A 17,609-nucleotide genomic window follows, 5' to 3' on the forward strand; every position below is an offset into this window, starting at 1 on the left:
TGATTTATTTTCCAGACTGCTCCTCCAATCTACCTCTCACCTCCTTGTAAAGATGAAGCATAGGAAAATTAAACATTTTGCCAAAGGCTGCCAATTTCATTAAAGACAGAATTGTGGCTAAGATCCCCTTCCCTCTTGGTCACTTAACTCATAATCTAGTACTCTCTTATGAAACATTTTTCCTGGGGAAAATTGCACATGTAAAAACATCTCAAAGACAAGTGTGTTTATGTGGAAACCTCTGTAATTTTATTTGCTGTTTTATTTTTCATATTATTTTAAAATAGTACTCTCCCATGGTAAATTATTCTAATTTACCTATTTTATTTCAAACAGATCATGTTGTTTGTGAAGAAGAGTTTAAATACGCCATGTTAGCTTTAAACTGTATATGCCCGGCAACATCTACACTTATTACACTACTGGTTCATACCTCTAGAGGGCAGTAAGTATATGTTTTCTTTACGATAATGCATTTTTAAATTATTTTTAAAAAATAATATAAATGCAGTTATGTGATTTAGAAGTACAGTAAGCCAAGGTATACAGCTAGATATGTACCTATACTTGTATTTGTGTGAGTTATCTTCATCTGACAGACAGATGGATAGATATATAGATGGACAGACAAATACCGGTTAAGGGGCGGGGGTGGGTGGTCTAAGACATATAAAAAATTGTCAGTTATTTGCTGTCTTTTCTAACTAATCCTGAGATAATTTGTTTCATCCTAAATTCTAAGTGTCTACATCATTTGTTAGGTCTAGGATTAGGGCACTGTTTCTATTTTCAAGATACTTAGCAAATAAAACTTTAAATAACAGGATGATGACAATCATTAGTATGAGATCTTAAAACCATTTTTTCTATTCCTGAGGTAAGTTTTTATTTCAAAGCTATATGTATATGTTTGACCTCAAAATTAAAATTTTACAATTATTATAAAATTAGCAAGTAGTATAAAAGAAATCACTTTTTTATATTCATTTCAAGGTAGATGAGGGAAAGTTATATCATCAGACCATTGTGTTCTATGAGAGAGTTTGTATTTGACTTGGATGATCAAGGAAAATATAATCAGTGAACACAATCCCCACCTTATTTGAAGAGACAAATCTTACATTACATTTCATACCTTTTCCTAGTCCTTATTTGGTATTTTAGACAAAATGTTGATTTTCTAAGTAAATTTTACTGTGGTGGTTGTGGATATGATTATTTAAATTTAGTAAGTTAATTGATAGTTTTTTAAGTGAAGTGTCAAATCAAGAAGAAGGAAAATTCTTTTTGGGGATTTGTTTTTTTTTTTATTTTTTGGGATTTAGTACTAGATGGAGTAGGTTGCTAATTAGAAAGTAGAAAATACCCTACAGTATTTTCAGGTAGATTTTACTCCCTTACTTTTAATTATGTCTCTGCTCTATTGAGATAGTAAAATTTTCTGAGGAGTAATTTTCTTAAGGTTCTCAATGAAAATATTTCTATTCTATGCATTTACAAAACTTTAATTTGTGCAATGGAAAAGATGTAAAAGGATTATGAATAAATTGTTTTTCTTTGGAGAAAATATGCAGCATTTTGATGAAATTAAGTAAAATACTCAAAATGACGTTAACGCCAATTAATGGAACATTCATAGAACTCTTCACAAGGGTTCATTATTTTGCCATACCCTCTTTGTCATAGGCATACAACTTTAGAACTGAATATCTAGTCTCGTTTTATTGTTGTAGAAATGATAAAAATGAGGCTCATCAACACTAACATACATCATTAATTATACTGGTTAAATTGCAGTGTTCAAGTCCTAGTAAATATTACTTATTGGCATACAATATTGCCCTAGTGAACAACTTGCACTTGATATTAAGTTCAAAAAACATTTCAACAATCCTTAAAATATGACTTTTCCCAACATACTTTAATGAATTTTGCCTTACTAAAAGAGAAGGTAATGTTTTTGAAGACATTATTACCACATAATTAAGGATTTTCCATGGATAAGATTGACCAGCAAAATTACTTCACAACTAAGTGTCACAATAAATGCTGCAGTGCACCAGAATAACTTTATTGAGCCATAATTCATATACCATACAAATCACCCATCTATAGCATATGATTTAATGTTCCTTGGCATATTCACAGACTTGTGGAAATATCACCACTATCTAACTCCTGAATCCTTTCATCACTCCATTTTATAAATCCAAAATCTGGGGCACAGCATCTAGAGCAACATGTCTGACTCAACAGTACACCTAGTTCATTCCATTTTTTTTTTTTTAATTCTAACATTTTTAGCTGTAGAACATAATCCTCAAGATGCTCTCCTTGTAATCACAAAACACCTGCTTTGCTTTAGGCTATTCTCCTTCTAAGTAGGAAGAAGGGGAATGGCAAAGGGGCAAAGTATTGCCAGCTGGGACTATTTAAAACTTTCCATGAAGTCCAACCATTGCCTTTTAACTTCTTAAGATACAATTATATTTTGCATATTAGAATATGAACTTGATTCTAGCTATGTCTGTTAGCAATGTAAGTAATCTAAGTTAAAAAAATCTGTATACACACCTATGTATATATACATATATACACACATATTTATTTAAAATTATATGTTTACTCTTTTATGATAATTAGATTATGTATCATAAGAATAAAAGATAAATCAAAGGATCTTATCTGGGGGTATATTGATTCATGCAAATAATTATGAAAGCCTAAGTTTTATATGTGAAATAAGGTCATTGTTTCTTATTAGAGAGAGAGCTCAAATCTGATGATTGCCAACTTGGCACTATTAAAAAATATTAGTATATCTGTAGTATAGTTGTTAATTATTAATACTTTTTGATAGTTGGCCCTTTACCTGAATTTTAATGTATTATCAGTGAGCCAAAACCAAACATATTATTATAAAATACGTGATTCAGAAAATTCTCTCATTAAAGTAACAACTAAAATTGGACTTTCTGGGAACTGCATAACCTAATCACAACTAAAATTCCCTCTGTTTGGTAGTGTTCATGCTGTAAATGGGGCTTATAAATTTAGGGAGGAAATGTGACAGAGATAAAAGACCACCCATTCTGGCAGCTCGAAATGGTTCACTCACTAACTGGCAAAGTTAACTAACACTGAGCCAGCTACATATTCCATTTCATTCTCAATCATTTTATATGGAAAATTTGAGATAATAATTTTCTCATCCATTACTTTATTCATTTATTTGACAATTATTTATTTAATGCTTACCCCATGACAAAACCATTCCAGGTGTTGTGGTTTCAACAAGGAAACCAATAGAAAAATTCCAGCTGTCCTGAAGCTTTTATTACAATTGGGGAGACAGATCAAAAATAAATAAGTAAAATATATCTCAGATGGACACACATCTGATGATCTGAGAAACGGCAGATAGGCCAGTGTAGCTAGAATGGAAGGACGAGAAAGGGAGTAAAAGCTGAGATCTGACAGGGAAACAATGGTCTTCTAGGCCATTAGAAGGGCGGTGCCCATCACTTTCAAATGAAAAATCATTGAAAGATTCTGAGCTGAAGAGGGATAACGTTTGAATAAGAGTAACAAACACATTGGCTTCTTGGTTGAGCAAAAGCAATTAAGAGATTATGGGACTAATCTAAACCAGAGAAGTTAAGCCTTGTCTTGGGCAGAGGCACAAGAATGGAAGTGATTAGAAGTGCTCAGATTCTAGATGTATTTTGAAGGTTTTGTTGTCAGGAATTGTTGATTAGATGTGGGGTGGAACAGAAGAAGAGTCTAGCATGACTGCAAATTTTTGGACAGAGTTACCAGAAGAATATAATGGTGATTTACCACAATGAAGAAGACCGGGGAAGATCAGAATTTTTATTTTGAACATAATTTAAGGTACTTGTTAGACTCCCAAAATTATGTCTAATATACAGTCTGGAGCTTAGCTACACTGATGATAGAAATTTGGCTGTCATCTGCATATGGAACACTTGAAACCATGAAAGTGGATGAAGTCACTTCACAGGTTGGTTTTGAGGATTATGTACAACCATACCAGACCATAGTAGGTAGGTACTCTTTAGTTCTCTCATTGGCTCTATTTATGTGTATCAAGTGAGTCAGATTCTATATGCATCAAAATCATTTTTTTAAATTTGCTGTCAGAGACACTTTGAGGGTGGAGGAGAGATGCTTTAAAGACAAATGCAGGTCACCCACCATATATGTATTTGTGATGGAGAAGACTCAGGCCATGCACACATGTGATTTATATTTAAATTAGAATATGTTCGTAACTTCATTTGGATATTTTTTGGAACAAAGAATGACATGAATGAACAAATATATACCAGAATGCTTCCAAGCAATAAACAGTGAAGGTATATATCTCGCCATGACCAATCTTTCGAATCACTGTCTTAAGTATTACAGAGATTAGGATTAAATATATTTTGGAAAGGATGACTCAAGTATGTACAATGTCAGGCATTTTACTCTCCAGCAGTATATTATTTAGTCATGGAAGATTTCATAGGAGAAAGCCAAGTAGAGTTATAGGAGGTATAAAATTATTTTGTCTTCTTAAAAGATACAAGTTTTGAGATGCCTCAGTTGGTTAACGTCTGCCTTCGGCTCAGGTCATGATCTCAGGGTCCTGGGATCGAGTCTCACATCAGGTTCCTTAATCAGCAGGGAGCCTGCTTCTCCCTCTGTGTGCCACTGCCCCCTGCTTGTGTGCTCACTCTCTCTGACAAATAAATAAATGAAATCTTAAAAAAAAAAAAGGATACAAGTTTTCAGTGACCTTTTCAAAGTTTGAAATAAAAAATAATTTAAATAAGAAAATTATTAAATGCAGTAAAATTATTTTTAAAATGTAGAAGACATAAAGATAAAGACAGATATCAGAGAAAATGGTTAAGTTATATAAATGTAAGCAGGTAACAGTTGCTGGCAGTTTCAGATTTCACAATATATTATTACAATATATTGTAATAATTTTCTTTTGATTTACATGGCCACAAAAAAGGAGGCTTCAAATAGAAATCAATTCGTATATGATATAAATATGTATCTTAAGTATTTTGGATGAGTGAAAAGATGTAAGAATTCTAATGCTACATTCCATAAATACATATTAGAAGTAAGGGGAAAGCAAAGTTGCTTTTATATTTTAGTAAAATCAATTTCAAAAAGTTGCAGTTTTGTAAATATGTTCCTCAGGGGTGGTTATTTCATAAGAAGCCCTCCATTAAGTTACCAGGGTGAGTGTGTTATTTTCATCAATGGGATCTGGAAACTGCAGATTTGGGTATTGCTGCAGTGCTTTTTGTAAAATGAAAATTTAACACTATTAAGTTTTGTCTGTTGTTTTCAATGTAATTGGTCTCTTTTAAAATAGAAGAACACCTTCATTTGTGGTTATTTCCTTAGCTTGCAAAATTTTATCATACCTCTAACCACATGCAAAGTGTTTGTAAAATTGTAGAGAGATAGTCTTGTTCAAATTTTTATCATGACCATTATAATTGTGTACATTTAAATTTAAGTGAAATTTAGGTTTTCTCAAATAACTGTTTCACCAGAGGTTGCTTAATAGTTTTGGGAAATCTTCAACCATAGTAGAAACACATTAAGTCAAATGCACTGTAATTAATTTTTTTGTGTGGTATATAAATAGTGGTTCTATTATTTCATATCATTGCCAAATTTGTGTTCCAAGGCACAATTAATAATGCTTTTGGATGGAAGTTAATAATTTTCCTGAAAAGTAAAATTATGTACTCAAGTAAGGTTGGGAAATGATGGATAACACATTACATTTTTAATGGCTTATTTTTTAGTCTTTTTATTTGAACCAAATTTAGACTCACAGAAAATTTACAAAAATAATACAGGGAGCTCCTACATACCCTTCCCATATAAACTTCCCTTAATGTTTATATCTTACAGTATCATAGCACAGTTATCAAAATGACAAATTAACATTGGTACAACACAATTGACTAAATTATTGGCCTAAATGAATTTCACCAGTTTTATCATTAATATCCCTTTTTTGTTCAAGGATCTTCTCCAAGATCCTGCATTGCATTTAGTTGTTATTTCTCCTAAGCCTCCTCCAATCGGTGAGAGTTCCTGTGGGTAAGATTGGAAATCAGTATAAACTCATGACTTTTAATGCATATATATCAAAGATAGACACAAATTTAGATCTGTGTCTGTATGGGCCTGTAAGTATATACAAATATAATTCCTAGCTCTGTTTACTGAGAGAGCAATGACAGCTCAGTAGCACTTAGCACATTTAATGCTCACATCTTGGTTACTAAACACAATTCTCTAATAAAAACATCCAGGGCTCCTTGGGGTATTGGGTGAATCCAGGATACAGGCAGGGAATGTGTAAGAAGAGTCTGGAAAAATCTCGTGGTGCCAGAAAGTAAGGAGTTGCTCTGAAGAGTGGGGTTTTGTCAAAATGACACAATAAATAACCTGAAGGAGTTCCTAACAAGCTAAGATGGGACAATTTGAGAAACAAAATAAATAATGATAACATTCAATTTTAATATAAAATCAAGTAAATACACTGATGTAAGTAAGCAATGAATAAATAAATAAGTGGGGAAGAAGCCTAGCTCTTTCTTACCAAAGAATTCCAACTAATAATGTGGAAGGAAAGAGAGAAATAGGAAGTCATCATTAGGCAAGCAATTGTCGTAGACACGATCCTCCAAGGGGTGCTAGTATTAGCAGGTGAATGTTTAAGGAGAGCCAGGATCATTGTGTGGTCTCAACATGTCTGTCTATAATATTTAATAACTATGAAAGGAAAAATTATAATTTTATAGTGAAGTAACCTGACAGACACGGTCTTAATCAAGAGACAAAGGAAAACATCACCAATAAAAAGAGATCTCAACATCATGTAATCCCTATGATGTGCTAAGCAGTACATGACAAAAAAAAAAAAAGAAGTACATGACATAATTTCTTTGGTATTCTTGACAATATTTTCTGATTATGAGGAAACACCTAGACACACCAGTATTGAGAACATCCTACAAAATAACTGACCAGTACTCTTCCAGATGCCAAGGTGGTGAAAGACAAGGAAAGCCTGAGGAATTAAATATTTATTTTTAAACAGTTTAGTCAGCTTTATTTGAGAGTGACTTAAATATTTTAAATAGTATTTTGACTGGAGGAATTCTCCAAACAAAATCATCAGGAAAAAAGTATATCTGGAGAAAACAAACAGCAAGATACGACAATATTTTGTTATATCTTTTTTTTGTAAAGTAAGTTCTTCACCCCAAGGTGTGGGGCTGGAACTCATGACCGTAAAATCAAGAGTGTCATGCTCTACCTCCTGTGCCAGCCAGGCGCCCATTTTGTTGTATCTTTGAACCTAAGCAGAACTATAGGGATCTGTGCTAGACCATGTGGAAGGCTTCATTGTTTCTCTGATCTCAGATGAAAATTAACCATGAGACTTCCCTTGTCTATTATATTCCAACATCCGGGGAGTCCCTGTTTTAAACACTATGATGAGGGAAAAGGAAAATCGAATGTCTTTTACCATCTCCAGAAAAAAGACCAAAACAAGGGAGGGAAGCATGGACAGAGGTAGAGATGAGAAGGGTTGGAGAGTTTTTCTCCTTTATAATACTGAGCTGGTCACAGAGGGCCCAGGGAATCAGTTGCCATGAGAAAGGAAGAGAAAGTTTCTTAAAAGTAACAGATTAGGGGCGCCTGGGTGATGCAGTGGGTTAAGTGCTGGGCTGTTGGTTTTAGCTCAGGTCGTGATGTCAGGTTTATGAGATGGAGCCCAGTGTGTGACTTTGTGCTCAAGGCAGAGCCCACTTCAGACTCTCTGTCCGTCTCCCTCTCCCCTCTGCACTTGTGCGCTCTCTCTCTAAAAAAAAAAAAGTAACAGATTATAATTACCCCCTTGACTGAAAGAAAGGAAAATGGAAAAAAAAAATGTGTGTGGGGTGGCAGGGCAAGCTCAAGTGAATTACCTTTAGTTCTCTTGGAAGTTTTCCATTCCAAAACTGTGACAGAAGATTACATTTTGTCATCTGGCAGATCTAATCCAGTCACTCTCTTCCCATATGAAGCTAAAAGTAAAAATAAAAGTGTCCACGAGAATGAGAGGCACTTGGTTTTCCTTTAGAGTAAAACATAATTGTTTTTTTTCAGTTCTAATGTTTGATTGCTCCATTTCGAGTAATTGTCACTTGTAGTATAAATTTTGAACTTTATTTGATAAAACTTTCCTAAATCTGAGCCTCTATTTCCATTAATAGATAGATGTATATGCTTTTCAGTGCTTTCAGTCAGAGTTGAGAATATTAACAGGCTTTTTTTTTTTTCCCTCCCACCATACTTCAAATCTCTTTCCCATCCCTAATGCCTCACACCATTAGTAACCTGGTAACTTACTGCTGCTCGGACTTCCAGAAAAAAAGGAAGGTTATAAAAAGGGCTTTTACATATTTCCTTCCCATATCCTTCTCTTCTTTTCCACTACAGAGTATGAATTTCACTGCATCTATAAACTACATAATAATTCATACTTTTTCTTCTAAAATTTCCCACCTCACACTACCCTGCTGTAAAGGGCTTAGATTTTCCTGGCCATTATATTAGTTTGCTAGGGCTGCCATAACAAAGAAACTGGGTGGTTTAAATAATAAAAATTTAATTTCTCACAGTCCTGGAGGTTGGAAGCCCAGTGTCAAGGTATTGGCAGGTTTGGTTTCTCCTGAGGCCTCTATCCTAGCTTGCAGATGGCCATCTTCTGTTTCTGTCCTCACATGATCTTTCCTATGTCTCTCCTGTCTCTTATGAAGACAACAGATTGGACTAGGGCTCACACTAACAGCCTTGTTTCAACTTCACTTTTTTTTTTTTTAAGATTTATTTATTTATTTGAGAGAGAGAGAGAAGAGAGGGGCAGAGGGAGCAGGAGAGAGAGAATCTCAAGCAGACTCGTGCTGAGCATGAAACCGGATGTGGGGCTTGATCTCACAACCCTGAGATCATGACCTGAGCCAAAACCAAGAGTCAGATGTTCCCCCAACTGAGCCACCCAGACGCCCCCAACTTAATCACTTTTTTAAAGTTTCTGTCTCCAAATACAGTCACATTCTGAAGTGCTAGGGGTTAGGACTTCAACATATGGTTTTGGGAGGGGATAAAATTCATCCATAACAGCTGTAGAACTGGGGGACACCATAGGTTTTATTGAAACACATCTATAAGTTATAATTGTTTCCACTATCAAACAGTTCTGCTGGTTCTGTGGAAACCTGCTTCTTTGACCATGGAAATTGAGAGAGATGGTGTTGTCTGTATACCCCAATGGTGCTTTTTCCATTTCTCCCATGACAAAACATTTTTGAAAAAGGACTACAAGACTGGAGGTCTGAATGGAGGTAATCACAAAAGAGGGAAATGATGCACCTCTGAAGGTTACTTTTATTTTTCTTTTATATAAGTAATATGTACTGAAAATCTCCATGGAAGAGCATTTTATTTGGTGTCTCTAAAATCTGTTTGATTACCTGAGAAATGTTTTCCTAAGCCCACCTATTAAAAGATCAACTGGAACAGTATTTTATTAAACATAGTTTGAGATATCTGGATATTGCTTTCGTCTGTCAATCCTCTGTTTGAAAAGCCTTAAATAGCTCATCATTCATTATCAAATCAGATTCAAATATGTCCATTTAATTTAAGGCCCTCTACACTCTAGTCCTAATTTATTTTTATATCTTCATCTCCCATGATTCTCTTATATATATATCGTGTCCTCCAAATAACATGATCCTAAATATACTTTGTGGTTTCCACATCTTTTTTAAAAATGTTGTTCCCATTGCCTTGAATTCATTTCTTCTGGCTTTCTAGAGGATTTTGCTAAATCAAAAATTCTATCTCCTCATGAATATTTTTAAACTCCCCAATTTAATGTGATTTCTATGAACTTGTATAGAATTTTAATATATTCTGCCAAAGTATGTATTTTTTAAAGATTTTATTTATTTATTTTAGAGAGAGAGTGTGTGCGCGAGTGGGGGGGAGAGGCGGAGTGGGGAGGGAGAGGAGAGAGAATCTCAAGCAGACTCCATGCTCAGCCCTGACATGGGGGTTCAGTCCCACGACCTCAAGATCATGACCTAAGCTGAAACCAAGAATTGGACGCTTAACAAACATCCACCCAGAGCCACCCAGGCACCTCTGTTTTTGTTTTTTTGCTTTTTCTTTTAATGTATTTATTTTTTCTTGCTTAGTAAGCTGTAATTTCATTCAAGGTAGAAAACTTGTTGTACTCACACCTTCACAGCATGGATGCTCAACAAATATTAGTTAAATAAATGAAGTAAAGAGTGCACTAAAGATGATTCACTGAAGCCCTTGCTTCAAACTAGTTTATGAACCATGCCTTTATCTGCTCTCCTTCATGAGACTCCATTGAAATGATGACAGAGAAAAAATGATAAGCTTTCATTAATAAAAAAGAAGTGAAAGGCATAAGAGATTTCAATCAATTTCTGGGAGATGGAAAAAGGAATGTTTCCTGTTAAAATGCCCTCCCAGGATGTCTAGAGGGTGATGCAGCAGGACAAAATGGCATCCCCCAGTGAAGCTTTGGGCTGTAAGATTGCTAGAAAAAGAAGTCAAATTTTAATTGAATTTCTGAATACTAAACAAGTTACCCCTGTTCCATCTACCACAGTACCATTCCCCTGAAGTTAATGTTAGTCAGACATTTACCACTGGGAAAAATCTGATTTTTCCTAAACAAATTAGAAGAAAATGTCTGAATTGTATGCTGGTAGATAGTTTGGAGTTGGGGGTCAGTATTCTATAACTGGGCATTTGGTGGCTCCAGACAAAATAGCGTGATCCCTTCTTACTCACCATAAGGTGTAACCTGCCACTAAACAAAACATTTACAGACAAAGGGATCCATTTAATATCCCTATATCTCATATTCAGAATTTTGAAATATGGCTCTTGCCATTTGCTGACTATCAGCATGCAGCATGAAATGAGGGAAATAAATCCAGCCAGATGGAAACAACTATCTCTATTCTCACTGGAATTGTTTTGGATCTATAGGGAAGATTGGTTTTATACTCACTAGTAAAAAAAAAAAAAAAACACATTTGAAAATAGGATCAAATATATTTTTTGAAGCAAGGAGACCCTTAGTAAATGAGTAAATATTTTAAATGTATTTTTGTTAGAGAAGTATAAATAATAGTTTAGAAGAATATTAAAGAATTATAAAAGGGTAATGATGGCTATTCAAAGGAATAAAGTACTGAGGATATTTTTTTATTTGTAGAATTTTAAATTTTCAGAATCTTTAACTTAGATTTCTGTTGGTTATATTTCTGAAGGATCTTATCTTCTCTTTAATAATAAGAAAAAAGCCGTAATAAATAAATACACAAATCTAGAATAGCTTAAAATTATTATAATTATTATTCTAGATTTAGGAAGAACAGGAGTTATGGTGGAGAAATAGAAAGTAAAAAAGATCTTTTGAAATTGACAGAATGCTGAAATTAAAATTTAATAAAATTCAATAAACTCCTACAACTCAATAGAAAAAAAAAAAAAGAAAGAAAGAAAAGAAAAAAGAACCCTGATTAAAATATTAGCAGAGGATCTGAACAGGTATTTTTCAAAGACATATAGATGGTCAACAGGTATGAAAGGGTGCTCACTATCACTAATCATCAAGGAAATAAAAATTAACCACAATGAGATTCCACCTCACACCTGTTACAATGGCTATTATCAAAAAGACAAGAAATCACAAGTGTTGGAGAGGATGTGGAGAAAAGGGAATCCTGTATACTGAAGGTGGTAATATAAATTGGTGTAGCCACTATGAAAAACCGTATACAAGTCCCTAAAAAAATTAAAAATAGAACTACTGTATGATCCAGCCACTTCTGGGTACTTATTTGAAGAAAACGAAAACACTAACTTGAAATGATATCCTTATCCCCATGTTCACTGCAGCATTATTTACAATAGCCAGGATATGGAAACAACATAAGTGTCCATCAATAGATGAATGGATAAATAAGTTGTAGTATGTACACACACACACACACACACACAAACAATGGAATACTATTCAGCCATAAGAAAGAATGAAATCTTGCCATTTGCAGCAAGGGTGGACCTTAGGGCATTACCCTAAGTGGAATAAATCAGACAGAAGAAGGCAAATATCATATGATCTCACTTATACATGGAATTTCAACAAAACAAGACAAAACAAAACAGAATGCCAAGCTCATAGATACAGAGAACAGATTGGTAGTTGTCATGGTGGAGGACATGGGGTGGGCAAATGGGTGAAAGGGGTCAAAGATACAAACTTACAGTTATAAGATAAATGTCATGGGTATGTAATATACAGCATGGTGACTATAGTTAATAATACTGTATTGCATATTTGAAAATTGCTGAGAAAGTAGATATTAGAAGTCCTCATCCCAAGGTAAATAAACATAACTATGTATGAGGATGGATACCAGACTTTTTGTGGTGATCATTGTGCAATATATACACATATAAAATCATTATGTTATATACCTAAATCTAGTATAATGTTATATGTCAATTATACCTCAATAAAGATTTTTCAAAAAAAGTTTTGAAAGATAATATCATAGAAATCCTGAGGATTTCAGATAAAAGTACAGAGATAGAATGTGTAAGAAAAAGATTTGCAATACAGGAGATCAATCCAAGAGAAATAATGTCTGATTTAGTGGGACTTCCAGAGAACATAGAGAAAATAGAATATAAGAAATTAAAACAGAATAAGGGAGATTCAAATCTTTAAATTGACAGGGTCTCTTGCTTGTAAATGATAATGAATGAAAAAGAATTATACCTAGATGCATAGCCTTGCCAACTTACACAACAATAATGGTGAAGAAAAATTTCTTAAAACTTGTTCAAAGGGGGGAAAAAACCTCAGTATTGACTAGGATTCTTAACTTTAGACAAGAGTATCCATTTAACAAGTTTAATCGTAAAGAGAAGTATGAAGGAATATGGATAACGCAGAGCAAGAAAGTTAGCCTCAATCGAGACTGAACTTGTATGAACAATCTCCACTGCCACACCACGGAACGAACCAGATAAAAATCTTGGAACCGTACTACCTCCGCAACAGAATGTCTGCCTGTTTCTTCATTTAACTCACTTTCAAAGTAACTAGTAGATCTGAGGTTGCAAACCTAACAACCTATGGACCAAAGTATGCTAGTAGATAAGTTTTACTTGGCTACCAGCCTGATGTAAATATGTTTTCTTTTGAATTGTTTTCTTTGAATTTGCCTTTTTCAGACATGTAACAGCCAGCTCACCACAAGCCTGAACACTCCCCATTGTCTCACGTCTGGCCTGATGCACATATTTACTTTACAAACCTTGCTCTGAGGACATTGGAGTTACAGAACAACTCTGAAAGAGGAATTCCAAAGATGAATTAAAAATGGCAGTATGATTATATGAACAGCCCCTATGGGCAGTCTGTTGTGAGATAATTCTTTCCTCTCATACTTCAGAGAAGGCAGTCCATAGATAATGCCTACAATGATACATAGTAATAAATCTTGGTAACATTGTCATTAAGAAATACTCAAAACTGCATTAAGCTGAAGATTTGGAAGCTTTTTTGTGGGTGTCAAAATTTAAGGTTTGGATGAAATAATATGCTAAAAATAGCACTAAGTAGAGTTAAAATAATGTTATGTTTGGGCTGTTAATTAATTTCATAAATAATAATCACATGCATCCACACAGTATAAGGCACTGTGTTAGGAGTTTGGGACATGCAAAACATGAATGCATTCTGACCACAAAAGACCAGTACTCAATACAGGGCAGGACACAATGTAAACATGGCCTGATTTGGAACATATTATAAATTTCACCTAGTAGATTTATTTTATTAGTAAAATGCCTTTTGTCTATGGTAGGATTAGCTTGCATACCTTGAGAATAAATTAAATGACAACATGGGGAGACAGTAAACAAATCTCCTAGTTACAAATAATTTTAGAAGGGCAAAAAAAATACTCAATGATAAAATGTAAATAACAATAATAGGAGCTTCTATAACTCCTATCTTCCAAAATATTAATACTTATGGTATATAATTTTCCTGGGAAATTCACAGTGGCGTTCTAAACTAAAGGGATAGATAGAGTGGTGCTATATAAATGTATAAGGGCACAAAGCACTTGAACTAAAGCTAAATGTATGGTCTTCGGTAAGCAAGCAGGCTGTGTTCTGAGAGAGAAAGAGGCAAGTACATTTTAGTTATGGATTTTTATTGATTAATGCTGAAGTAGAACAGTTTAAAATCAGTAGGCTATGATTTACTTAGTAGTGGACTTAAAGACAGAATGACATTCATTATGACAGAGGAATTTTCTTTTTCACCTGACAATTTAAAAAGTAGATGAACAATCTTGGGTTATCTGGGAGGTGAAGTTGGTTAAGCGTCCCACTCTTGGTTTCAGCTCAGGTCATGATCTCAGGGTCGCGGGGCTGTGGGATCAAGCCCCTGCATCAGGCTCCGTGCTCAGTGCTGAGTCAGCGTGGACTCTGTCCGCTGCCCCTTCACTCCCCCCACCCCCGGTCTCTCTCTGTCACTCTCACTCTCTCTCTCAAATAAAATAAATAAATCTTTAAAAAAATGTAGATGAAAAATCTTTACAGAATTTTTGGTGTGTGATAATTAGGCAGGGTCTTGAATTAAGTGAACACTTTGAAAATTACATTGGAGTTTTTGAAAGACTAACTTTAAGGATAGTGAATTTTGACCACCTTCAAGTACATACCGTCAGTCTTTCAGATTTAACAGTTGAACTCTATTTCATTTCTTCATGACAGCGATTCCTTTCAAAAGATTGTTCCATGTTTAAGTTCACTATTAATAATGTTTGAAAGCAATATGGCATCTTTGTATTTTCTCCACTTCAACAACAATTTTTTCTTGTCCTGAGAATGGCAAACAGCTTTCCAGTTCCATCTAGTGGTAGAAAATTGATTAGCATACACTATCTTGATTTAATCTTAGAACTCATTTGTTTTGATGTCTGATGACATAAAAAGCTGGGCAATTCTGCTGTTCAAGAGTAGGAATGAATAAACCTCTTCCTAGTAGACTGAGGCATCTTAATCTTGTGTTTTATTACTTCTTCTATCTAGAGATCTTGAATACTTCTCTTCGTAGATAAAGATACCCATACTTCTATGTCAGCGAACTAGCAAGAATAAATGTTCGTCAGAGTTTTGTGTTAGCTGTTTCTTTTATAAACTCCCCTGTTTTGCAAGCGTCTGTATACTCTAATATACCCTCTCCACCCATAAATTATAATTACGTTTCCAGTGACACAGCCTACAATTTGTCAAAATCATTTCTTTGGTCTACAGTGCTAACTGTAGATTCCTGACATTGATAGTAAAAGCAAGATTGTAATATCATTTCAATAATTTGATTTTTAAATAATGTAACAGTTTGGGACCATTATGAATTAGTGCAATTCATGTGTGTTTGCAGTAAAGCACCCTGTAAAGAATATAAACAACTATGTGCAACCAAGTAGACATTAAATTGGGGAAACACAAATGTATAGAATTAAACAAAGTGTATTAATTTTAATTAGATTTAAACCTTTGAGTTTTAAATCTACTTTTAATCAATATAATGAGGTAATAAATACCTATTCTTCTTTAAAATGAAGCATCAATAAGTAAATTTTATTTTATTTAACATTTCAAGTATAAATCTAAATGACATCCTTTTCCTAAGGCAGAAATTTCCACCTAGATATATGGTGGAAATACATCTTTTTATTTTATTACATAGCAAAGAATGGATTTTATATCAAAAATCCTTGTGACGAGGTGCTCTTTATTCTTACTGATGAGAAAATAATTTAGTTTCATAATAAAATAAGTATAAAAACAACTAATTTGGTAATCTGTGTCAATTTTGGTGAATCTGAAACTGATCATTTCCTGTATATTTAACTACATTATTCAGGATTGAAGAGAACAAAATATACCAGCAAAACTAAATCCAGTGATTAAAATACAGAGGTGTTTAAGACAACAAACATAATACTGTGAAAAAGGTGGATTCCTACTAATGATTACATTTTACATCCTTGAAGGCAGTGCTTTGTAATACCATGCTTACTCTTGAGTTTACCTGTAGTTTGGTGGCATCCTTGTATGCATATAGAAAATATAAAAGTAAAATCAAATTTTATTTTCTAGAAGTTATTAGTATGAGTTTTCAAAAAAAAATAAAAACACCGTACATCTTTACAAAAAATAAGAATTTGTCAGTAGAATAAGGTTTTATGCTGTTTTTGTTCATATTTTGTTGTTATTGTTTTGTTTTGTTTTCAGAACACTTTTTTTCACTATGTAAAATTTATTTTTATTTTGTTATAAAAAGTGTATAACACCGGTACCTACTCTTAAATCAGTTAATTTATGAAACCATTCTCTTTTGTAGAACACACATTGGCATCGAAACAGTTAAAGAAATGTAATGCTATCTACAAAAAATTAGTTTGTTTTTTTTTTAAGATTTTATTTATTTATTTGAGAGAGAGAGAATGAGAGACAGAGAGCATGAGAGGGAGGAGGGTCAGAGGGAGAAGCAGACTCCCCGCCGAGCAGGGAGCCCGAAGCGGGACTCGATCCCGGGACTCCAGGATCATGACCTGAGCTGAAGGCAGTCACCCAACCAACTGAGCCACCCAGGCGCCCCAAAAAATTAGTTTTGATTTGTTATATTTCCCCCATATTTTGAGATGGCACACATAAAAGAAAATTAAAATTTTCAAACATTTTATATTTAGCAATTGAAAAAAAAAGTACACTGTTTCCCTGCTATGGTCTTTATAGAAAAGATTTAACGTTTTAAGAAAAGAAAAAAAAGGTACTAAGATAGCCATGCTGTAATCTTTTAACAGCATTTTTATATAGAGCAATTTGAACTGGCATGCAAGCAACTTCTCTTGTTGTCACATACCTGTATTCAGAGAAAATTACACCCATTTTATAGAAAAATCCCAATACATATACTGCAATAAGCTTAAAGCAATGTTAAAAAGACCAGTGTGTCTGGAAAACAGTATGGAGGTTCCTCAAAAAGTTGAAAATAGAGCTACCATATGATCCAGCAATTGCACTACTGGGTATTTACCCCAAAGATACAAAAGTAGGGATCCAAAGGGGTACGTGCGCCCCGATGTTTATAGCAGCAATGTCCACAATAGCCAAACTGTGGAAAGAGCCAAGATGTCCATCGACAGATGAATGGATAAAGAAGATGTGGTATATATATATACAATGGAATATTATGCAGCCATCAAAAGGAATGAGATCTTGCCATTTGCAACGATGTGGATGGAACTGGAGGGTATTATGTTGAGTGAAATAAGTCAAACAGAGAAAGACATGTATCATATGATCTCACTGATATGAGGAATTCTTAATTGTAGGAAACAAACAGGGTTGCTGGAGTGGGGGTTGGG

The 17,609-nt window shown here is 34.1% G+C and overlaps 1 protein-coding gene across 1 annotated transcript in view; it reads left to right on the forward strand.

Annotated features, from left to right (window-relative positions):
• The window catches only part of KCNT2 (potassium sodium-activated channel subfamily T member 2), a 214,330-nt gene that overhangs the window by 100,283 nt on the left and 96,438 nt on the right, over positions 1-17,609 (forward strand). Inside the window, exon 12 of the mRNA XM_081825152.1 lies at positions 337-445. Within this exon, the coding sequence (XP_081681278.1) occupies positions 337-445 (109 nt within the window). The remainder of the gene's footprint in view (positions 1-336; positions 446-17,609) is intronic.

Source organism: Leptonychotes weddellii, chromosome 6 (genome assembly GCF_054177405.1).
Source record: "Leptonychotes weddellii isolate Sample4059 chromosome 6, ASM5417740v2, whole genome shotgun sequence".
Classification (NCBI taxonomy): Eukaryota; Metazoa; Chordata; class Mammalia; order Carnivora; family Phocidae; genus Leptonychotes; species Leptonychotes weddellii.